The sequence below is a fragment of the Scyliorhinus torazame genome, chromosome 16 (assembly GCF_047496885.1).
Source record: "Scyliorhinus torazame isolate Kashiwa2021f chromosome 16, sScyTor2.1, whole genome shotgun sequence".
Classification (NCBI taxonomy): Eukaryota; Metazoa; Chordata; class Chondrichthyes; order Carcharhiniformes; family Scyliorhinidae; genus Scyliorhinus; species Scyliorhinus torazame.
The window spans coordinates 39,098,139-39,122,374 of NC_092722.1; the positions used below are offsets into that span (position 1 = coordinate 39,098,139).

A 24,236-nucleotide genomic window follows, 5' to 3' on the forward strand; every position below is an offset into this window, starting at 1 on the left:
TCCCCGGTGTCGAAAAAGGAAAGGTGTCCGGATGCAAAACTGTACCGGGTGGAATGAATCCTCGGGGGTCACGTCTCCACCGGACCCCTGTGCTCGGGGACAACGACAACTCGAGTGTCTTGGCAGCCTTGACGGCCGTCTTGACTTTCTTCCGCGTGGGGCTGGGCGTGATGTCAATGGGGATGTACTCGGGCGACACCCATCCCTCGCCTGGGGAGGGGGTAACGAGGGATAGGTGTCGCCCAAGTACATCCCCTCCCTGAAATGAACGTGTCCAATTTCCGAATAAGGCCTTTGGTATAAAGATCGGGAGAGCCTGAGAAATAAACAAGAACCTTGGCAGAATATTTATTTTCACCACTTGGACCCTCCTCACCAATGTCAACTGCAGTGTATCCACCTCTTAAGATCCTCCCTGGCTTCCTCCACCAGCTTTGTTAAGTTCCACTTGTGAAACCCCGTCCATTCCCTTGCTACCTGAATCCCCAAATACCTAAACCTATCCCTCGCCACTGTAAATGGCATCCCCCCTGTGGTAAACCACTGTTGCACCTATATTAGGTGATATTCGCCGGTAGCCCCTGCCTGCTGGCTCCGCCCAGTAGGAGGAGTATAAATATGCGTGACCTCTATTCAGCAGCCATTTCGCCAGCTGCTGTGGGAGGCCACACATCTTAGAGCAATAAAGCCTCAGTTGTATCCAAACTGAGTCTTTGTACAATTGATCGTGCATCAATTTATTGCAGTAAGATTTTCTAGAAGATGGACCTCCAAATCAAACCAGATCGCCTGCAGCTGGATCCGCAATCAAGCGACGCCAGAAAGGACTTTAATCACTGGCTAGCCAGCTTCGAGGCGTACATCAACTCAGCGACCACCCCTGTTCCGGAGGCTCAGAAGATACAGATCCTGTACTCAAGGTTGAGCTCCAGCGTGTTTCCGCTGATCCAGGACGTCCCGAACTACATGGACGCCATGGCGCTCCTCAAAGAAAACTACGCACAGAAAGCGAACACACTCTTCGCCAGGCATGTTCGCGCCACTCGCTCTCAACTCTCTGGTGAGTCCACAGATGACTTCTGGCGGGCCCTAATCCCACTTGTCCGGGACTGTAACTGTCAGGCCGTTCCGGCCACGGAGTAGTCTAACCTTCTTATGCGCGATGCTTTTGTAACGGGGATTGGGTCGGACCTCATTCACCAAAGACTGCTTGAATGGGCCACGCTCAACCTAGCGGGTACTAAGAAGCTAGCACTCTCCATGACGGTTGCCTCACATAATGCTCAGGCCTACCCCTCCGGCCACGCAGCCCACCTCTCCTATCCCTTGTGGACCCACAAACGGCCATCCCAGCTGGGGCTTTACCCAGCAAATACGCTTGCGCCACACGCCAATCCGCGCACGCCGGGGGTCCCCAATGTTACTTCTGCGGCCAGCAGAAGCACCCTCGCCAACGCTGCCCGGTCCGCGCTGCCATTTGCAAGGCTTGCAGCAAAAAGGACCACTTCGCAGCGGTGTGCCAGGCCCGCGCAGTCACCGCTATCGCACCCTCCTCCCTGACCCACACACAATGGGTGCCACCATCTTCGTCCTGGACCACGCGCGGCCAGTGGGCGCCGCCATCTTCCCCCCCTCAGTCCACGTGCGGCCCATGGGTGCCGCCATCTTGTCCAACCCCTGCAACGTGCGGCCCATGGGCGTCGCCATTTTGCCCCCCGCAGGATCTCCAGGTGCCGCCATCTTGTCTTCCCCACGGGGCATGGACGCCGACAACATTCCATGACCTGGGCCCCCCACGCTCTCCAACTTCGGAGGCCAGCGACGACCAACCGCAGCTCGCCTCAATGACGCTCGACCAGTCTCGTCCACACAACCTGGCCACCACTTTGACTACGGTGAAAATGAACGGCCACGTGACCTCTTGCCTGCTGGACTCCGGGAGCACCGAGAGCTTCATCCATCCGTATACGGTCAGGCGCTGCTCCCTCGCGGTCCACCCCACCAATCAAAGAATCTCCCTGGCCTCCGGATCCCATTCCGTCCCGATCCGGGGGTTCTCCACGGTCACTCTCACCGTCCAGGGCATAGAATTCAGTGGCTTCCGCCTCTATGTCCTTCCTAATCTCTGCGCTGCACTACTACTAGGCCTGGACTTCCAGTGCAATCTCCAGAGCCTCACCCTCAAATTCGGCAGGCCCCTACCACCCCTCACTGTGTGTGACCTCGCGACCCTAAAGGTCGACCCACCCTCCCTCTTCGCCAATCTAACTCCAGATTGCAAACCCGTCGCCACCAGGAGCAGACGGTACAGCACCCAGGACAAGACCTTCATCAGGTCCGAGGTCCAGCGGCTGCTTCGGGAGGCCATCATCGAGGCCAGCAACAGCCCCTGGAGAGCTCAAGTGGTAGTCATTAAAACTGGGGAGAAGCACAGAATGGTCGTGGACTACAGCCAGACCATCAATCATTACACATAGCTCGACGCGTACCCCCTCCCACGCATACCTGATGTGGTCAATCAGATTGCGCAGTACCGGGTCTTCTCAACGATAGACCTAAAATCCGCCTACCACCAGCTCCCCATTTGTAAATCAGACCGTCCATACACTTTCCCCTTCCGGCCGAGGCACAACAGGCCTTCGCCCGTATCAGAGCTGATATAGCCAAGGCCGGGATGCACGCAGTAGACGAGACACTGCCCTTTCAAGTAGAAAGTGATGCAACAGACGTCGCACTGGCCGCCACCCTCAATCAGGCAGGCAGACCCGTGGCATTCTTTTCCCGCACCCTTCATGCCTCAGAAATTCGGCACTCGTCCGTCGAAAAAGAGGCCCAAGCTATCGTTGAAGCTGTGTGGCATTGGAGGCACTACCTGGCCAGCAAGAGATTCACTCTCCTCACTGACCAATGGTCGGTAGCCTTCATGTTCAACAACACGCAGTGGGGCAAAATCAAAAATGGCAAAATCTTGCGGTGGAGGATCGAGCTCTCCACCTATAATTACGAGATACTGTATCGCCCCGGCAAACTCAACGAGCCCCCAGACGCCCTATCCCGAGGTACGTGTGCCAGCGCACAAGTAGACCGACTCCGGGCCCTACACGACAGCCTTTGTCATCCAGGGGTCACATGGTTGTACCATCTTGTCAAGGCTCGCAATCTGCCCTACTCGGTCGAGGAAGTACGGACAGTCACCAGGGACTGCCAGGTCTGTGCGGAGTGCAAGCCGCACTTCTACCGGCCGGAACGTGCGCGCCTGGTGAAAGCCTCCCACCCCTTTGAACGCCTCAGAGTGGATTTCAAAGGGCCCCTCCACTCCACCGACCGTAACCCGTATATTCTCAGTGTGGTCGATGAGTACTGCAGGTTCCCCTTCGCCATCCCCTGTCCCGATATGATGTCTGCCACCGTCATCAAGGCACTCAACACAATCTTCGCTCTGTTCGGCTTCCCCGCCTACATCCACAGTGACAGGGGAATCCTCATTCATGAGTGATGAGCTGTGTCAGTTCCTGCTCAGCCGGGGTATCGCCTCCAGCAGGACGACCGGGGAAACGGGCAGGTAGAGAGGGCCGTCCAACTGGCCCTACGGTCCAGGAACCTCCCAGCCTCTCGCTGGCAGGAGGTCCTCCCTGATGCACTCCACTCCATTCGGTCACCACTGTGCACCGCTACGAATAACACACCCCATGAACGCCTTTTTGCCTTCCCCAGGAAGTCCACATCCGGGGTGTCGTTCCCGACTTGGCTCGTAGCTCCAGGACCGGTTCTGCTCCGTAGGCACGTCCAACTCCACAAGGCGGACCTGTTGGTGGATAGGGTGGACTTGCTCCACACCAACCCCCAGTACGCCTATGTGGCATACCCCAACGGCCGCCAACATACTGTCTCCCTCAGGGACCTGGCACCAGCAGGTTCCACTCATACACACTTCTCCGGCCCGGCGCCACCCTCCCCTCCCCCGGCGCTCCCACCATTAACCCCACCAGGACCAGCCCTCCTTCCCCTGCCCACGCAAGAGGATGAAGAGGATTTTGGCACGCTCCCGGGGTCACCCGGCATCAGGCCAGCACCGACGTCGCCAGCATCGACATCACCACCACCGCTACATCGCTCCCAGCGGAACGTCAAAGCACCAGACCGGTTGAATCTCTAACTGGCACCGGACTTTCAAAAGACACTTTTTTTGTCTTCTAATAAAACACTACATAAATTCAGTACTGTATATAGTTCTCCACTCCCCCCCCCCCCCCCCCCCCCCCCCCCACGCTGGACTCATTTTTAACAGCGGGTGAATGTGGTAAACCACTGTTGCACCTATATTAGGTGATGTAAGGTAGGACCTGTACTACAGATTCACCGGTAGCCCCTGCCTGCTGGCTCCGCCCAGTAGGAGTATAAATGTGCGTGTCCTCTATTCAGCAGCCATTTCACCAGCTGTTGTGGGAGGCCACATATCTTGCTGCAATAAAGCCACAGTTGTATCCAAACTGAGACTTTCTACAATTGATCGTGCATCACCCCGCTAACTTAGCCCCCTGTGCCAGCTCATTCATGAGGAATACCTCGCTTTTCCCTACATCCAGCTTGTATCCCGCGAATCCTCCAAACCCCCCCAACAGGCCCATAATCCTTCCCATACTCACCAGCGGGGTGCAAGACTTACAGCAAGAGGTGATCAGCATAGAGCAACACCCAATGCTCTCTCTGTCCCCTCATAATCCCCTGCCACTCCTCCAACCCCCGAGAGCCATCGGCAACGGCTCTCTGGCCAGCGCAAACAGCGACAGCAGGCACCCCTGCCTTGTACCCCTGTGTAAGTCAAAGCTTCGCAAACTCATATTATTCATCCTCACACTCGCCCTTGGTGCCACATACAGCAACTGCACCCATGCCACAAATCTTGGCCCAAACCTCGAACAAGTAGCGCCACTCCACCTGATCAAATGCCTTCTCCGCGTCCATGGACACCACCATCTCCCGTACCAGAACCCCGACGGATTCATCACTACATTCAACGGCCATCTTATATTACTCGCGAGCTGTCTGCTCTTCACGAAGTCTGTTTGTTCTTTCCAGAGCTAACTCCTGACCCTTTTTTATACAAAGCTCCTTGGCCTTTTACAAAGTCAGGTCATTGTAAGGTGTGAGCAAATTGAATAAAGATTTTTTATTCATACATTATCGCATTACTATGTTGTCATTCAGCATCTGAATCTGTTGGTTTGACATAGACTATTTATAGGCATATTGGGATACCTAGGGACCCACTCATAAAGAGATGGGGTCTACTCAGCTATCACGAAGCAACGTTCAACACAAATATTTGGAGGTGGTTCCCATTTTACTATGTATTAAATAGCGAAAAACTGCAACTCACAAAATCAGAAAGTGTAAAGTTAGGGGCCGTGTGCCTGAAATGTTCACTTCGCTGTTCTCTCCAGGGATGCCCACTGAGCTGTTTTCAGCAATTTTGGAAAGAAGAAGTGAGTTGTTTCCGCAACCCTTTCTCTGGAATGTCTCTAAATACTTGTTCATCCAATCACATTTTGTAATTTGTACTGGTGAATGTGGGTGGGGTGTGTGCCTTTCTTTATAAGCCTTCTGAGAACACAGAGTCCATTCAGTACGAGAAGCAGCTGTCTACAATTACAGAGGTATTTTTAAGTACAGCAGGAAAATTCTCTGGATCAATTGCAAGAGGAATGTACATTTACCTGTGCAGGTAATGGGCAGAGAGATAGGAAAGTCAGGATCTTGTAGAAGGCTTATTTTCCCACATGCTGTGAGTTATGTAGAATATGGTTAGGTGGGGTCACGGGGATAGGGCAGGGGAGTGGGGTGCTCTTTCGGAGGGTCAATATAGACATGATGGGCCAAATGGTCTCCTTCTGCACTGTAGGGTTTCAATGGATAATCTCAGTTCAGGTGAACTTAACGGAACAAGACCCCAAATAGTTCCACGTCTGCAGGAAAACCAGTTAAGACAGTTTGGGAGGATAACTATTCATTGTGAGGGTCAAGTAAAGAAAAGAATAATTAGATTAGTTTTAAGTCTACGGGAGACACGAAATGGCATTAATTCCAATGAAGATTTTTGCGATAAGAAAATCCTTTAAATGGGGATATTTTTCCTAAAACAGATTAATTGTTGACGGATTTGAATGACTGAGAGGAGAATTTAATCACAGGGAAAGCACTTGATAAATGAGACAGATTTGAACAGCTCCCTACAAACAGGTTACGGGACATAAGTAAAATGCTATAGGAACAGGACTCTGATTGAACAGATTCGCCAATTTGTTGGATGATAAATTCCTAAATATATCAATATTGCAGACGGATGTAAAAGATTGAGAGATGTGTGAGCTATTTTATTGGATTCCACTAAATTATAGATATTTCTTACACCTGAAGAGGGAGACACTGGTGCCTGGAGGTTGTCATTGTAAGCAGAGCAGTGGGTGTTTGCAGATAAGCTTCTACCTGAGCTGAAACACTGACTCTTATTCTGCAGAGACCTGTAAACCTTCACTATGTCCAAACAAAGGACCCTGCGCATGGAATGTGGGAAACCCAACCAGGTGATTTATGTGCTGGGAACTGTGCTCAACATCGATGTTTACAAGTAAGTTGCTAAACTGATTTGACTTTTCTCCCTTACTAGTTGATCCTTGTACATATGTTTCATTCTCTTCAAAGATCCTTCTTGCAAATGCTGGATTCCTGAAATCTGAAGTGAGGCTCCACGGCTAGTATAATAATTTTCCACTTGCTGCTTCATTTTCTAGCCTCAGCTCCTCCTGGACATTTGCATTGTGTGTCACCAAGTGTTGTCCCCTCTGACTCGCTAACTAAGCACCCCTTGAGTTGATGTCTTAGGACTGCTGCTTGTGAGGGTGAATTGCAGTGTCAGGATTCACGGAGAATGCTGGGGATTGCTGAAGCAGAGGGGCCAGGTTTCTCTAGCTAACCTTGTAAAAGTATAGTATTGCGTCTGTTGCTGAAACCTTTATGCATGTGAGGGCATGACTACTCCAATGCTCTCTTGACCAGTCACCAGTTTGCCACCCTTATAAATCTGAGCTCATCCAAACCTTGGGTGCCCCCATCCTAGCTCTTGGTCTGTAACAATGTAGATAGTAGATTAGGAACATATTAGCCATGACAGAATGGCGGAGCAGACTCGATGGGCCAAATGGCCTAATTGTGCTCCTATATCTTATGAACTTATGAGTTCAACCACATTCCGTTCACCAATCACCCCTGTGCACGTTGACCCACATTGGCTCCCGCAACATCTCAATTTTAAAATTATTATTAATTATTATTATCATTATTTTAAAATTCCCATTTTTTCCCCAAATTTTTCTGTGACCTTGCCTGTCCTAATCTCTGCAAACGGCCTGTTATGTATTCCTGTTTAAATTATTTTATGATTGTCTGCTGTGCCTCACCGCCTGAGGCCCTCTAGAAATCCTAACCTGAACCTCTGTTCATTGGAGGAGTACTGACTTGTCAGTTGGGAAGGGTATTGGGCAATAAATGTATGAATTTAAATTTGGTATTGCACGTCCTGATCAAATAACATTCCAACTTCAAATGCACTGACGTTGAATGACTGTCTTTACTAAAACTACTCTTGCTCTCTTGATCCTCCCTGTGCAATGTGTATACTTCAGGGTTTTGTCCTTATAAAAGCCGGGAAACCGAAGGGATAGGTTTCTTCTATCTAAGGCAGTTCTTCATCAATTATTATTGGTGTCCAGAGCAATGTTTTTTTATGCTCGTCGATCAGCATCCTTTTGATTTGTGTCCAGTCAGTTTAAAATATATTGCAACCAGCAGACTGGAAGTCACTCTGTTTTGAATAGTCAGGATTTGAATGTGTGCAAATCTAGTAGGGATTGGAATGGGTGGGGTGGGGGTGGCGGTGAAGGTTTTCATGGACAAGTAGTGAGAAAAATAAAAAGCTAATTTCTTATCTGAATCTAACTGATCGAACTCGGGTGGCACAGTGCTTAGCAATGCTGCCTCATAGCACCAGGGACCCGTGTTCAATTCTAACCTCGGGTAACTGTCTGTATGGAGTTTGTATGTTCTCACCGTGTCTGTGTGGGTTTCCTCCAGGTGTTTCAGTTTCCTCCCACAGTCCAAATATGTACAGATTAGGTGTATGGGGTTACAGGGAGGGAGATTGGGCCTAGGTAGGGTGGTCTTTTGAAGGATCATTGCAAACTCATTGCCGAATGGCCTCTTCCTGTACTGTAGGGATTCCGTGATTCTATGACCTGGCCAACCTTCTCTACATTTTGTTCAGTATATTAACTTATTTATCTCCAAATGTGACTGGTCACTCAATGGGGAAAACACAAAGTTTGTTCTTTCTGGATTAAAAGACTTTTATATTTCCAGCTGTAATCAGATGGCTGATTGGCTGTACGTGTGGTTTCCTGCAAGTTGGGAGTGAACAGAAGCACAGGTATGGCACTGTCCAAACTGAGCCAAAGCATAGCCATAGTCTGCTACTTGTCAGTACTTGACAATAGTTAATTTCTATTGTCCTGAAAAGTACAGACTGGCAGCTATGTCCTTCAAGACTTGGCCAGTTAGACCTTGATCTTGGTTTAACAAAATACTCTGCTCCCATGCCCACATGCCTATCCTGGGCTTGCTGCAATGTTCCAGTGAAGCTCAACGTAAACTGGAGGAACAGCATCTCATCTTCCGGTTAGGCATGCTGCAGCCTTTCGGTCTCAACATCGAATTCAACAACTTCAGGTAATTATCTCCACCCCACCTCGACCCCTTTGTTTTCATCCCATTTCATTTAACTGTATTTTACCTTTTCTTTCTTTCTTGTCTTTCTTTATATATATCCCCCCTATCTTATCCCCCCACCTCCATATCTTTTCTCCTCTTTGCTTCCCCCATCCCCCCTACATCAGTCATAGTTTACCCTCTAATTTTAGTTTCTCTGCTGTTTGGTTTTTCACACCTTTCATTCTCTCTGGGGACTGCCATTAGCATTCTTTTCCCTCAGTTTCTATGGCTATTAGCACTCTTTTCCCTTAGTTTCTGTGGCTATGACTCGTCTTTCATTCCCTCACCCCACAGTATAAATATCCCCCACTTTCTATGCCTTTTAGCTTTGACAAAGGGTCATCTGGACTCGAAACGTTAGCTCTTTTCTCCCCCTACAAATGCTGCCAGACCTGCTGAGATTTTCCAGCATTTTCTCTTTTGGTTTCAGATTCCAGCATCCACAGTAATTTGCTTTTAGACCTTGATCTCCTTTTCCACTTACTTTGTGTGTCCAGCGTGAACTCCCTTCAGTCTCATTAACCAAACCCCTCTTGAGTGGGTGCCTTTGGGATATTGGTAGCTGACAGTTGGAGTGTATCGGAGTCCAACTGCTTCCTCAGGTTCTTGCTTGATGTTCAATGTATTCTAGTTTTATGTCCCTTTAAGATGCTTCTTAACACCTACCTCTTTAACAACTTTGGCATTTTTATTTTGCTACCTTAAAAGATACTATATAAATGTATGTTTTTCTTGTCGTACATTAAAATAAGGACTGTATGACTTTAAAAAGTGCTTAAAATGATGGAACCTGACACAAGTGATCCAGAAGGGATAACCAATCTAAATGGCCTCGTGGCCAAAACCTACAACAGCTGCATCTACACTCAAAAATGCACGTAAAGCATTTCAAGATTGTGACAATGGGGAAAATAATATTTAAAACGCCATTGCCATTACCAGAAAAAATTAACAGGTAGGGATGGGAACATTTAAAATGAGCAATCCCATGTGGGGTATTTAGATATTTTCAGTGTAAGAGTCATTAACAATTTTAACAATATGTGTATTAGTTGTCTATCATATATTAAGAAGTGTGATGGTGACATTCCAAAGGATGCTTGTGAGCAATGCTGAGCGCATAATGTCACATGCAATGTCGTGTGGCAGCACCCACCCGAATAAAAAGGCAGCAATTCATCTATGGAAAGCATCCAAGTGGGAAAATCAGAAAGATTTTAAAATGAAAGCACATGGAATAGGGCAACCCTCTGACATGCATTGGTACCTGGTTGGGACAAAGGGGATAGAGAGAAGGGAAGAAGGTGAAAGAGTTAAACAATTTACTGAAATGGTTAAACGATCTTAGTTGAAAAGTAGAGTTTAGCAAAATGAAACACCAAGCAGGGATGGTAGAATTAATAGGTGTGCTAGGAATCTACTTGCTTTTAATAAAATAAAAAGTTGGAATTAGCTGAAAAGTGTTTCTTAGCACTAAGTGACGAGGGGCAGAACTTATAGGGAGCAGATGCTTTAGTCGAGATTAGGGGTGAGACAGACCAGTAAAGAAGACTGCAGCAAAAATGATAATTAAGTCTGTGACATTTGATTCGCACATGATTGTAAGAAACAGGGCAACAGTATGTATCAGTGACTGACGTGACTTCAATGTAAATTGTGAGAGTCAGTCTTAGATTGTCTAAGTTGGTCTTTCCCTGCATATGTCGGCATAAAAGCTTTGAATTCTGATCCTGAGTCTCTCTGGTGGTGATTGAATTGTCCCACAACACAGGGAATGTACTTTGATGAATAGACTGAATCCAATGGTGTTTCCTTGGTACATTTTACTATTTTAAAGGGCCTGTATAAATGTAAGTTGTTCTTGTCGGACATGAACATAATGAGTGTGACTTTAAAATGTGCTTAAATGATGGAACTGAACATGAGTCATTCAGAAGGGATAACGGACGTGATTCAGCCACCACATTGCGCCTGGTGCAGGGCCGGGCACAATGGGTGAATCCTGCGAGAGCCTCAAACTGGTCTCCATGCCAGGTGTCTCACTGGACATGATCCAGATCAGCATATTTCATGAGCCATTAAGCTCATTTAATTTCTCATATGCCGCTTTCCCCTGGCGCCCTGGAGTCAACAGCTGCGATACCTCAACCGGGCCCTATTTAGCCCTGGTTTCCACAAACTTGGAAAATCCATTTAAAAGACGTATTGGAGGCACGACGGCACCCCGACGTCTCACAGGCAATTAGAGATCCTTGGGTGGTCAGGGACAGGGTAGGATCATACCCTGGCATTCCCCCTGGCATCTTGGTACTGCCAGGGTGCTCGGGTGCCAGGTTGGCACTGCCGGAGGTCAGAGGGGGGAAAAAGGGCCACAAAAAGGTTGGGGAAGTGAAGCGAGGGTATCTGTAGAGATCAGAACAGCCGGTCAAAATAGTGCTCCGATCTGCGAGGAGCTGATGCTGCTGGCGAGCTGAGGTGCAGGAAATCTGCTAAAGTGTGACCTTGACGGGGAGAAAACCTCCAAGGCCCCAAGCTAATATTACAATATCAGACTAAACCCCAACAATTGCTGGGATACTGGACAGAATATTTTAATTTAATTTGTAAGACTGTGAAATGAAGATACTTCACTCCAGGCGTGGTTCCAGGCAGAAATACGGATATAGGCCGGAGAATGGGGCCTCAGACCTGCGATTGGGTCTGACGCCGGGATGCGATTCTCCGGCGACCGGAGAATCGGCGCCAGTTGCGCACGCATGGTTGGCGCGGCGCCAGTCGGGGGCCGTTGAAAGAGGCCCTCAAGGCGATTCTCCGCAGTCGACCGGCCGAGTTCCCACCAGTATGGTTCATGTATGGTTCCACCGGCGGGAGCTCGGCGTCGCTGCTGCGGTGGCCGTCCTGATGGGCGGCGGGGAATCAGTCTCCGGGGGGGGGCCCTCCACGACAGCCAGGCCCCGATCAGGGGCCACCGATCGGCGGGCGCGCATGATCTGGGGGGGCTACCTTCTTCCGCGCCGGCCCGCTGTGTGCCTCCGCCATGTCGCACGGCGCCGAAGCGGCCCCCGCACGCATGGACCCGCGGCTAGCAACGCAGGGCAGCGTACGGCAGCTGGAGCAGCGCGGAGCACTCCAAAAGGCCCGTTGACGCCGGCATGAAACACTTAGCCGCATTCTTGGAGAATCCCGGCCATGGTGTATTAAGGCAAACTTTATTACTAACACAGTATTACTACCTTTAACCTCACAAAGAAAGTAGCGTTCAATTACCAGTTAAACAATGCTTAACAATACAATGAAACATCGCTTCTCGGCCTTTTGGCTAAGATCAAGTGTCTGTAGATTGAGCCTTTGGTTCAGATCTGATATGTCTCTCTTGTGGGGACCATGAATTTGATTCAATTTGAATTAGTTTTTTGGAGCAGGCGAGGAGCTGGATTAGGGGTTCGCCCCTGACCCACACTCTGAGCCCTGGCTTGGTAACTCAGAAAAGGAAAAAAAAATGTTTTAAAAAGCAAAACAATACAATGAAACAATAAATTCTAACTGCTAACCTTGGGCGAAATTCTCCGTTATCGGCGGAAACTCCGCCGATCGGCGCAAAAAACGGCGCAAATCCCACTTGCGTCACGTCATAAAAATGGGCCGATAGTCTGCGGCCCGAAATGGGCTAGCAGCGACGTAACGGGATCCGCGCTTGCGCAGTGGTTCACGCCGTGCAGCGTCATACGCGCTGCACGGCGTGACGGCTCATAAGGCCGCGCAGCTCCCCCCCACCCGACCGGAACAGCCGACCGCAACACCCGACTTGATGGCTGGCCGTCGCTCAGCCCCGAGGTTCGAGTCACGCGATGTGGAGGCGCTCCTGGATGCGGTGGAGCAGAGGAGGGACGCCCTGTATCCCGGGCACGGCCGCAGAGTTGCCCCACGCCACAGCCGGCGTCTGTGGAGGGAGGTGGCAGAGGCCGTCACCGCTGTGGCCCTAACACCACGGACAGGCACCCAGTGCCACAAGAAGGTGAACGACCTCGTCAGAGCAGGCAGGGTGAGCGTCCCCCATATCCCCCATATCCCCTCTCCCCCAAATCCCCCCCTCCCCCATATCCCCCCCTCCCCCATATCCCCCCCCTCCCCCATATCCCCCATATCCCCCATATCCCATATCCCCCCTCCCCATATCCCCCCTCCCCCATATCCCCCCTCCCCATATCCCCCATATCCCCCCTCCCCGTATCCCCCCCTCCCCCATATCCCCCATATCCCCCCTCCCCATATCCCCCCCTCCCCCATATCCCCCCTCCCCATATCCCCCATATCCCCCTCCCCATATCCCCCCCTCCCCCATATCCCCCATATCCCCTCTCCCCCAAATCCCCCCCTCCCCCATATCCCCCCTCCCCCATATCCCCCCTCCCCCATATCCCCCATATCCCCCATATCCCATATCCCCCCTCCCCATATCCCCCCCTCCCCCATATCCCCCCTCCCCATATCCCCCATATCCCCCCTCCCCATATCCCCCCCTCCCCCATATCCCCCATATCCCCCCTCCCCATATCCCCCATATTCCCCCCTCCCCCATATCCCCCATATCCCCCCTCCCCATATCCCCCCTCCCCCATATCCCCCCTCCCCCATATCCCCCCTCCCCCATATCCCCCATATCCCCCTCCCCATATCCCCCCTCCCCCATATCCCCCTCCCCCATATTCCCCATATCCCCCCCTCCCCATATCCCCCCTCCCCCATATCCCCCATATCCCCCCTCCCCCATATCCCCCTCCCCCATATCCCCCATATCCCCCCTCCCCCATACCCCCCATATTCCCCCTCCCCCATATCCCCCATATCTCCCATATCCCCCCTCCCCCATATCCCCCCTCCCCACATCCCCCCTCCCCCATATCCCCCTCCCCCATATCCCCCCTCCACCATATCCCTCATATCCCCCCTCCCCCATATCCCCCATATCCCCCCTCCCCCATATTCCCCATATCCCCCCCCCATATCCCCCCTCCCCCATATCCCCCATATCCCCCCTCCCCCATATCCCCCCCTCCCCCATATCCCCCATGTCCCCCCTCCCCCATATCCCCCATATTCCCCCCTCCCCCATATCCCCCATATTCCCCCCTCCCCCATATCCCCCATATCCCCCATATCCCCCCTCCCCCATATCCCCCCTCCCCCATATCCCCCCTCCCCCATATTCCCCACTCCCCCATATCCCCCATATCCCCCATATCCCCCCTCCCCCATATCCCCCCTCCCCCATATCCCCCCTCCCCCATATCCCCCCTCCCCCATATCCCCCATATCCCCCCTCCCCCATATCCCCCCTCCACCATATCCCCCATATTCCCCCCTCCCCCATATCCCCCATATCCCCCCTCCCCCATATCCCCCCTCCACCATATCCCCCATATTCCTCCCTCCCCCATATCCCCCATATCCCCCCTCCCCCATATCCCCCATATCCCCCCTCCCCCATATCCCCCCTCCCCATATCCCCCATATCCCCCCCTCCCCCATATCCCCCCTCCCCCATATCCCCCATATCCCCAAGTGAATCCAGCCCTAACCTTAACCTCTGCAATGCACGCGCAACCGATAGCGTGCATTCATATACCTGCCTAACACTGTTGCCTTTTACCCCTGCCACCACCCCCCACCCCCAGGAGAAGCGCGCACACTACAATAGGGAGCATGTGAGGACTGGAGGAGGGCCCGCTGATGAGAGGCCACTGACCGTACACGAGGAAAGGGCCCTGGAACTGGCTTGCGGACCTGAGGACCGGGAGGTTGCTGATGCAGAGGTCGGGGCCCCACGAGCAAGTGAGCCACCAACAGCCCGTCCCCATATCCCCCCTCCCCTATATCCCCCTCTCCCGTATCACCTGATCACTGCCTGATGTCTAACCATGCATGCTTCATTGTGTATCGCAGGACCAAACGTCCAGGCACCCATCCCCGCAGATGCAGACCGCCCGCAGGATGCCCCTCGGAGACCACGGGAGACGGAGAGACCCGCACCCTCCAGCATGCGACGCCCGCAGGATGCCCCTCCGAGACCACGGGAGACGGAGAGACCCGCACCCTCCAGCATGCGACGCCCGCAGGATGCCCCTCCGAGACCACGGGAGACGGAGAGACCCGCACCCTCCAGCATGCGACGCCCGCAGGATGCCCCTCCGAGACCTCGGGAGACGGAGAGACCCGCACCCTCCAGCATGCGACGCCCGCAGGATGCCCCTCGGAGACCACGGGAGACGGAGAGACCCGCACCCTCCAGCATGCGACGCCCGCAGGATGCCCCTCGGAGACCACGGGAGACGGAGAGACCCGAACCCTCCAGCATGCGACGCCCGCAGGATGCCCCTCGGAGACCACGGGAGACGGAGAGACCCGAACCCTCCAGCATGCGACGCCCGCAGGATGCCCCTCGGAGACCACGGGAGACGGAGAGACCTGGAGCAACAGGGAGACGACACCCCCGTCACGTGCGGGAGCGACCACCCAGCGATGAGGGGGGCAGCCACAGGCCCCCGTCACATCCGAGCCAGGACACCACTACCCCGGACACCACTATCCAGGACACCCCTACCCGGGACACCACTACCCAGGACACCCCTACCCGGGACAGCACTACCCGGGACAGCACTACCCAGGACACCCCTCCCCGGGAAGACGAAATACCGGACAGTGACTCAGAGTGGATGGGTGGAGACGAACCCCCACCCCAAAGTGCCATGGACTCAGAGTGGGACGAAGAGCACGACACAACGCCACTGCTGTCACCAACACCCTCCACCATCGCAGAAACACTCACCACGGTTGGGCACTTTAGTGATGAGGCGTCTGGTACACTCACTGGTGCGCACAACACAGCCGTCCCGGTACAGCAGGTGGAGGTAGGAGCAGCAGAGGGACCGGGCGGTCGGAGGGCAGCCCAGGCCAAGCGAACATCTGCCGCCCAGATGGATCCCGGGTTCCTGCAGTTACCACACCCACACATAGATCCGATGCAACCACCGACACGGAGACGAGCGAATAGGGTGACGGGTGGCTTGCGGCGGCTGCGGTCGCAGGTGGAGGAGTCCACCCGCGTCCAGGAGCTGGGAGTGGTCCCGGTCATGCGTGCCACCCAGGCTGACACCGCACGGGTGGCGTCCGCGGTGGAGGCAATGGGTGCGACGGTGTCAGACATGGGGAACGGTTTGCGAGGCCTGGGGCCTTCCGTGCAGGCGGCGTCTGTGGCCCAGGAAATGGCTGCCCTCTCACAGGAGGCCATGAGCCAGTGCCAGCGCCAGATGGCAGAGGCGCTCAACGCCATAGCCCAGTCTCAGCAGGCCATGGCCCAGTCTCAGCAGGCCATAGCCCAGTCTCTGCAGGCCATGGCCCAGTCTCTGCAGGCCATGGCCCAGTCTCAGCAGGCCATCGCTGAGGGCATCGGCGCCAGTGGCCATGTGCGAGCTGGCGTCGCAATGTCGCAGACAGGGTTCGACAACCCCCTGGGCTCCATGGCTGCAAACCTGCAGACCCCTGTCGATACCAGCACAGGCCTCCAGGACTGGCAGCGCCAGATGTCGGGGGCGCGTCGGATGGCCAGTCCGTTCGCATCCCCCACCCATGTAGAGGCCTGGGGGCCATCGGGCACCCCGAGGGAGGAGGAGGTGGTGTGGTCCGTCCCGGCTCCCTCTGTAGGGGAGGTCCCGGTACACCGCGACACCTCGGACTCCCCCCCTTCTGTCCCAGGTGCATCGGGTGGGCAACGGGCAGGACAGGCTGGCAGCTCGCCATCCCAGTCGCCCGGGCCGCAGCCTGGCCCATCTAGGCCAGGACGCCCCAGGAAACGGCCGCCAAAGGGATCCAGTGTCAGAGGGCAGGAATCACAGGAGTCCACCTCCAGTTCTGCTGTACCGTCTGGGGAACCACGTAGACGTGGTCAAAGGGCCCGTAAGGCCAAACAATTAGACACTGAGTAAGTTGGCACGGGTGCAGGGCACAGATGAGTTTTAGGCGCTAGGGCACGTGCATGAACTCCTTTGGTTATTAAAGTCAATGTTACACCTACCGAAGCTGCCTTTGTGCTCTGTCCAAAGTGTGCGGGGGTGTCATGTACGTTGAGCGCAAGTGTGTGTGTGAGGGGTGGTCTTACCTCAGCCCCAGGTGAGTCTGCCCCCTTCCCCCTGGGCCGCCATCAACATCCCCCGGGCAGAGGACGGGACCGTGCGCTGCAGTGTCACAGCCGCATGCAGGGATGGTCCGGGTGGATGGTGGTACTGTGGCCATGGGTCAGACATAGTCCAACGATGTAGAGCCAGGAGCTCATCGGAGGCGGGTTGTCATCATTCTCCATGGCCTGCGATAGACACGCGTCCACCCGCAACTGGGTGAGCCCGGCCCGTTGTGCCGCCGGTGGAGCGGCAATTGGGAGTGGGGGGGTGGTGTGCATGCGGGTGGGGTGTGTGGGGTTGGGGAGGGGGGTGATGGTGCTGGGTGGATGGATGGGTGGGGGGTGTGGGTGGTCGGCTGTTGTCATGGTGTGCGGTCTGTGGCCATACTACCCGATTCCCACGCCCATCTAGTCAGTGAAGCGGGCGTCTATCAGTCTGTTCCGTGCCCGCTGGGCCAGCCGGTAACGGTGGACAGCCACCCGTCTGTGTCTACCCCGTCTGCCCTGACCATTGCCCCCATCCCCCTCATCTGGGGAGGACTGGGCCTCTTCCTGCTGCTCCTCCACTCCGCCCTCCTCTGCCTGCGGCACATCGCCCCTCTGCTGGGCTATGTTGTGCAGGACGCAGCACACCACAATGATGCGGCCGACCCTATCTGACCGATACTGGAGGGCGCCCCCAGAGAGGTCCAGGCACCTGAAACGCATCTTCAGCACGCCAAAGCACCTCTCGATCACTCCCCTTGTCGCTACATGGGCATCATTGTAGCGGTTCTCCGCCTCATTGCGTGGCCTCCGTATAGGCGTCATCAGCCACGATCGCAATGGGTAGCCCCTGTCGCCCAGCAACCAGCCCCTCAGCCGGGGATGGCGTCCCTCGTACATGCCGGGGATGGATGACCGCGACAACACGAATGAGTCGTGTACACTGCCTGGGTAACGGGCGCAGACGTGCAGGATCATCATGCGGTGTTCGCAGACCACCTGTACGTTCATCGAATAGGTCCCCTTCCTATTAGTGAACACGGCCCTGTTATCTGCAGGTGGCCGCACGGCGACGTGCATCCTATCGATCGCGCCCTGGACCATGGGGAACCCGGCAATGGCAGAGAAGCCCACGGCCCGGGCATCTTGGCTGGCCCGGTCCACGGGGAAGCGGATGTAGCGGTGCGCCATGGCATAAAGGGCATCTGTCACTGCCCGGATGCACCGATGCACCGATGTCTGCGATATGCCGGACAGGTCCCCACTCGGTGCCTGGAATGACCCCGTTGCATAAAAGTTCAGGGCCACCGTAACCTTGACGGACACGGGGAGAGGGTGTCCCCCGCCAGTGCCACGCGGTGACAGGTGTGCCAGCAGGTGGCAGATGTGTGCCACGGTTTCCCGGCTCATCCGGAGTCTCCTCCTGCATTCCCGGTCCGTGAGGTCCTGGTATGACTGCCGGGGCCGGTACACACGGGGCGCCCTCGGGTGCCTCCGTTGCCGTGGGGCCGCGACGTCCTCCTCCCCCTCCTCGTCCTGTCGGTCAGGTGTCCCTCCAGCCTGGGCGGCTGCCGCCTGCCCCTCTGCGGCAGCCTGCGCCTCCTCTCTGGCACGCTCCTCCTCCTCCTCCTCCTCCTCCTCATCCAGGGCAACATAGACATGAGCGGCTGCCACCATGGCGGCCAACATCGCTGGATGATCTGAAAACATGATGACCTGGTGGGGGGGAGGGGAACGACGACATGTCATCATTGCCCATATTCCCTCCTCCCCCCAGCCAGGTGGCATGGACCGCATGGGTCCAACTGTTGGAGGCTGGCACCTGGCCAGGTGGACCAACTCATTTGCCCTCCCATCACCCACCCCGGCACGGACCCCCCCCCCAACCTCCACCCCAGCACGGACCCCCCCCCAACCTGCACCCTGGCACGGACCCCCTCCACAACCCCCAACCTCCACCCCGGCACGGACCCCCTCCCCAACCCCCAACCTCCACCCCAGCACGGACCCCCCCCCAACCTCCACCCCGGCACGGAACCCCTCCCCAACCCCCAACCTCCACCCCAGCACGGACCCCCACCCCAACCTCCACCCAGGCACGGACCCCCTCCCCAACCCCCAACCTCCACCCCAGCACGGACCCCCCCCCAACCTCCACCCCGGCACGGAACCCCTCCACAACCCCCAATCTCCACCCCAGCACGGACCCCCTCCCCAACCTCCACCCCGGCACGGACCCCCTCCCCAACCTCCACCCCGGCACGGACCCCCTCCCCAACCTCCACCCCAGCACGGACCCCCCCCCCAACCTCCACCCCGGCACGGACCCCCTCCCCAACCCCCAACCTCCACCCCAGCACGGACCCCCCCCCCAACCTCCACCCCGGCACGGAACCCCTCCCCAACCCCCAACCTGCACCCTGGCACGGACCCCCTCCCCAACCCCAAACCTCCACCCCAGCACGGACCCCCCCCCAACCTCCACCCCGGCACGGAACCCCTCCCCAACCCCCAACCTCCACCCCAGCACGAACCCCCCCCCCAACCTCCACCCCGGCACGGACCCCCTCCCCAACCTCCACCCCAGCACGGACCCCCTCCCCAACCTCCACCCCGGCACGGACCCCCTCCACAACCCCCAACCTCCACCCCGGCACGGACCCCCTCCCCAACCCCCAACCTCCACCCCAGCACGGACCCCCCCCCCCAACCCCCAACCTCCACCCCAGCACAGACCCCCCCCAACCTCCACCCCGGTACGGAACCCCTCCCCAACCCCCAACCTCCACCCCAGCACGGACCCCCTCCCCAACCTCCACCCCGGCACGGACCCCCTCCCCAACCTCCACCCCGGCACGGACCCCCCCCCAACCTCCACCCCAGCACGGACCCCCTCCCCAACCCCCAACCTCCACCCCGGCACGGACCCCCTCCCCAACCCCCAACCTCCATCCCAGCACGGACCCCCCCCCAACCTCCACCCCGGCACGGAACCCCTCCCCAACCCCCAACCTCCACCCCAGCACGGACCCCCCCCCAACCTCGACCCCGGCACGGACCCCCTCCCCAACCTCCACCCCGGCACGGACCCCCTCCACAACCCCCAACCTCCACCCCGGCACGGACCCCCTCCCCAACCTCCACCCCGGCACGGACCCCCCCCCCAACCTCCACCCCGGCACGGACCCCCTCCACAACCCCCAACCTCCACCCCGGCACGAACCCCCTCCCCAACCTCCACCCCGGCACGGACCCCCTCCCCAACCTCCACCCCAGCACGGACCCCCCCCCCAACCTCCACCCCGGCACGGACCCCCTCCACAACCCCCAACCTCCACCCCGGCACGGACCCCCTCCCCAACCTCCACCCCGGCACGGACCCCCTCCCCAACCTCCACCCCGGCACGGACCCCCCCCCCACCCTCCACCCCGGCACGGACCCCCTCCCCAACCCCCAACCTCCACCCCGGCACGGACCCCCTCCCGGCACTCCCCCGGAGCCCAGCCTACTCTAACCACCCCCCCCCCCCCCCCCGCCGCACACACACACAAGCCGAGACACACCTCTCCTCAGGCAATCAGTCTGCGGCCACGCCATTTCCTGCCCAGAGCCAACCCCCCAGGCCGTCACTCACCTCCTCGCTGGTCGGCGTGAGCCTGGAGCACCGGGTCACGCCGATGAAAAGGAGGTTTGATTCACGTCGACGTGAACGGTCATCACGTCGACGGGACTTCGGCCCATCCGGAAGGGAGAATATCGGCAGGCCGAAAATCGGCTGCCTTGCGCAGACCCGTGACATTCTCCGCGGCAGCGGCGCCATTAACGCCCCGCCGACTTTTCTCCCTTCGGAGACTTCGGCGGGGGCGGGGGCGGGATTCACGGTGGCCAACGGCCATTCTCCGACCCGGCGAGGGGTCGGAGAATGACGCCCCTTGGGCGAAATTCTCCGTTATCGGCGGAAACTCCGCCGATCGGCGCAAAAAACGGCGCAAATCCCACTTGCGTCACGTCATAAAAATGGGCCGATAGTCTGCGGCCCGAAATGGGCTAGCAGCGACGTAACGGGATCCGCGCTTGCGCAGTGGTTCACGCCATGCAGCGTCATACGCGCTGCACGGCGTGACGGCTCATAAGGCCGCGCAGCTCCCCCCCACCCGACCGGAACAGCCGACCGCAACACCCGACTTGATGGCTGGCCGTCGCTCAGCCCCGAGGTTCGAGTCACGCGATGTGGAGGCGCTCCTGGATGCGGTGGAGCAGAGGAGGGACGCCCTGTATCCCGGGCACGGCCGCAGAGTTGCCCCACGCCACAGCCGGCGTCTGTGGAGGGAGGTGGCTGAGGCCATCAACGCTGTGGCCCTAACACCACGGACAGGCACCCAGTGCCACAAGAAGGTGAACGATCTCGTCAGAGCAGGCAGGGTGAGCCTCCCCCATATCCCCCATATCCCCTCTCCCCCAAATCCCCCCCTCCCCCATATCCCCCCTCCCCCATATCCCCCCTCCCCCATATCCCCCATATCCCCCATATCCCCCCTCCCCCATATCCCCCCTCCCCCATATCTCCCATATCCCCCCTCCCACATATCCCCCATATTCCCCCCTCCCCCATATCCCCCTCCCCATATCTCCCATATCCCCCCTCCCCCATATCCCCCATATTCCCCCCCCATATCCCCCCTCCCCCATATCCCCCATATCCCCCATATCCCCCCTCCCCCATATCCCCCATATTCCCCCTCCCCCATATCCCCCTCCCGCATATCCCCCATATCCCCCCTCCCCCATAGCCCCCATATTCCCCCCTCCCCCATATCCCCCTCCCGCATATCCCCCCTCCCCCATATCCCCCCTCCCCATATCCCCCATATTCCTCCCTCCCCCATATCCCCCCTCCCCCATATCCCCCATATCCCCCCTCCCCCATATCCCCCCCTCCCCCATATCCCCCCCTCCCCCATATCCCCCATATCCCCCCTCCCCCATATCCCCCCTCCCCCATATCTCCCATATCCCCCCCTCCCCCATATCCCCCATATTCCCCCCTCCCCCATATCCCCCTCCCCCATATCTCCCATATCCCCCCTCCCCCATATCCCCCCCTCCCCCATATCCCCCCTCCCCCATATCCCCCATATCCCCCATATCCCCCCTCCCCCATATCCACCATATTCCCCCTCCCCCATATCCCCCTCCCCATATCCCCCTCCCCCATAGCCCTCATATTCCCCCCTCCCCCATATCCCCCCTCCCCCATATCCCCCTCCCCCATATCCCCCTCCCCATATCCCCCATATTCCTCCCTCCCCCATATCCCCCCTCCCCCATATCTCCCATATCCCCCCTCCCCCATATCCCCCATATTCCCCCCTCCCCCATATCCCCCTCCCCAATATCTCCCATATCCCCCCTCCCCATATCCCCCATATTCCCCCCTCCCCCATATCCCCCCTCCCCCATATCCCCCATATCCCCCATATCCCCCCTCCCCCATATCCCCCATATTCCCCCTCCCCCATATCCCCCTCCCCCATATCCCCCATATCCCCCCCTCCCCCATAGCCCCCATATTCCCCCCTCCCCCATATCCCCCCTCCCCCATATCCCCCCTCCCCATATCCCCCATATCCCCCCTCCCCATACCCCCATATTCCTCCCTCCCCCATATCCCCCCTCCCCCATATCCCCCCTCCCCATATCCCCCCTCCCCCATATCCCCCTCCCCCATATCCCCCATATCCCCCCCTCCCCCATATCCCCCATCCCCATATCTCCCATATCCCCCCTCCCCCATATCCCCATATCCCCCCCTCCCCCATATCCCCCTCCCCCATATCTCCCATATCCCCCCTCCCCCATATCCACCATATTCCCCCCTCCCCCATATCCCCCTCCCCCATATCCCCCATATCCCCCCTCCCCCATATCCCCCATATTCCCCCTCCCCCATATCCCCCCTCCCCCATATCCCCCCTCCCCCATAGCCCTCATATTCCCCCCTCCCCCATATCCCCCTCCCCATATCCCTCCCTCCCCCATATCCCCTCTCCCCATATCCCCCATATCCCCAAGTGAATCCAGCCCTAACCTTCACCTCTGCAATGCACGCGCAACCGATGGCGTGCATTCATATACCTGCCTAATACTGTTGCCTTTTACCCCTGCCACCACCCCCCCCCCCCCCAGGAGAAGCGCGCACACAACAATAGGGAGCATGTGAGGACTGGAGGAGGGCCCGCTGATGAGAGGCCACTGACCGTACACGAGGAAAGGGCCCTGGAACTGGCTGGCGGACCTGATGACCGGGAGGTTGCTGATGCAGAGGTCGGGGCCCCACGAGCAAGTGAGCCACCAACAGCCCGTCCCCATATCCCCCCTCCCCTATATCCCCCTCTCCCGTATCACCTGATCACTGCCTGATGTCTAACCATGCATGCTTCATTGTGTATCACAGGACCCAACGTCCAGGCACCCATCCCCGCAGATGCAGACCGCCGCAGGATGCCCCTCGGAGACCACAGGAGACGGAGAGACCCGCACCCTCCAGCATGCGACGCCCGCAGGATGCCCCTCGGAGACCACGGGAGACGGAGAGACCCGCACCCTCCAGCATGCGACGCCCGCAGGATGCCCCTCGGAGACCACGGGAGACGGAGAGACCCGCACCCTCCAGCATGCGACGCCCGCAGGATGCCCCTCGCACACCACGGGAGACGGAGAGACCTGGAGCAACAGGGAGACGACACCCCCGTCACGTGCGGGAGCGACCACCCAGCGATGAGGGGGGCAGCCACAGGCCCCCGTCACACCCGAGCCAGGACACCACTACCCAGGACACCACTATCCAGGACACCCCTACCCGGGACACCACTACCCAGGACACCCCTACCCGGGACAGCACTACCCGGGACAGCACTACCCGGGACAGCACTACCCAGGACACCCCTACCCGGGAAGACGAAATACCGGACAGTGACTCAGAGTGGATGGGTGGAGACGAACCCCCACCCCAAAGTGCCATGGACTCAGAGTGGGACGAAGAGCACGACACAACGCCACTGCTGTCACCAACACCCTCCACCATCGCAGAAACACTCACCACGGTTGGGCACTTTAGTGATGAGGCGTCTGGTACACTCACTGGTGCGCACAACACAGCCGTCCCGGTATAGCAGGTGGAGGTAGGAGCAGCAGAGGGACCGGGCGGTCGGAGGGCAGCCCAGGCCAAGCGAACATCTGCCGCCCAGATGGATC

The 24,236-nt window shown here is 57.2% G+C and overlaps 1 protein-coding gene and 1 non-coding gene across 3 annotated transcripts in view; both read left to right on the forward strand.

Annotated features, from left to right (window-relative positions):
- Window positions 1–5,607: 5,607 nt before the first annotated feature.
- The window catches only part of LOC140392754 (protein-arginine deiminase type-2-like), a 114,779-nt gene continuing 96,150 nt past the window's right edge, over window positions 5,608–24,236 (forward strand). Inside the window, exons 1-2 of one of the 2 annotated variants that reach the window (XM_072478344.1) lie at window positions 5,608–5,725; window positions 6,518–6,628. In XM_072478344.1, the coding sequence (XP_072334445.1) occupies window positions 6,537–6,628 (92 nt within the window). In that variant the 5' untranslated portion in view covers window positions 5,608–5,725; window positions 6,518–6,536. The remainder of the gene's footprint in view (window positions 5,726–6,517; window positions 6,629–24,236) is intronic. The other variant, XM_072478345.1, reaches the window with a different exon arrangement.
- Window positions 12,123–12,316, forward strand: LOC140393419 (U2 spliceosomal RNA). The gene has a single exon (XR_011935604.1). It is a non-coding gene; the product is annotated as a U2 spliceosomal RNA (small nuclear RNA).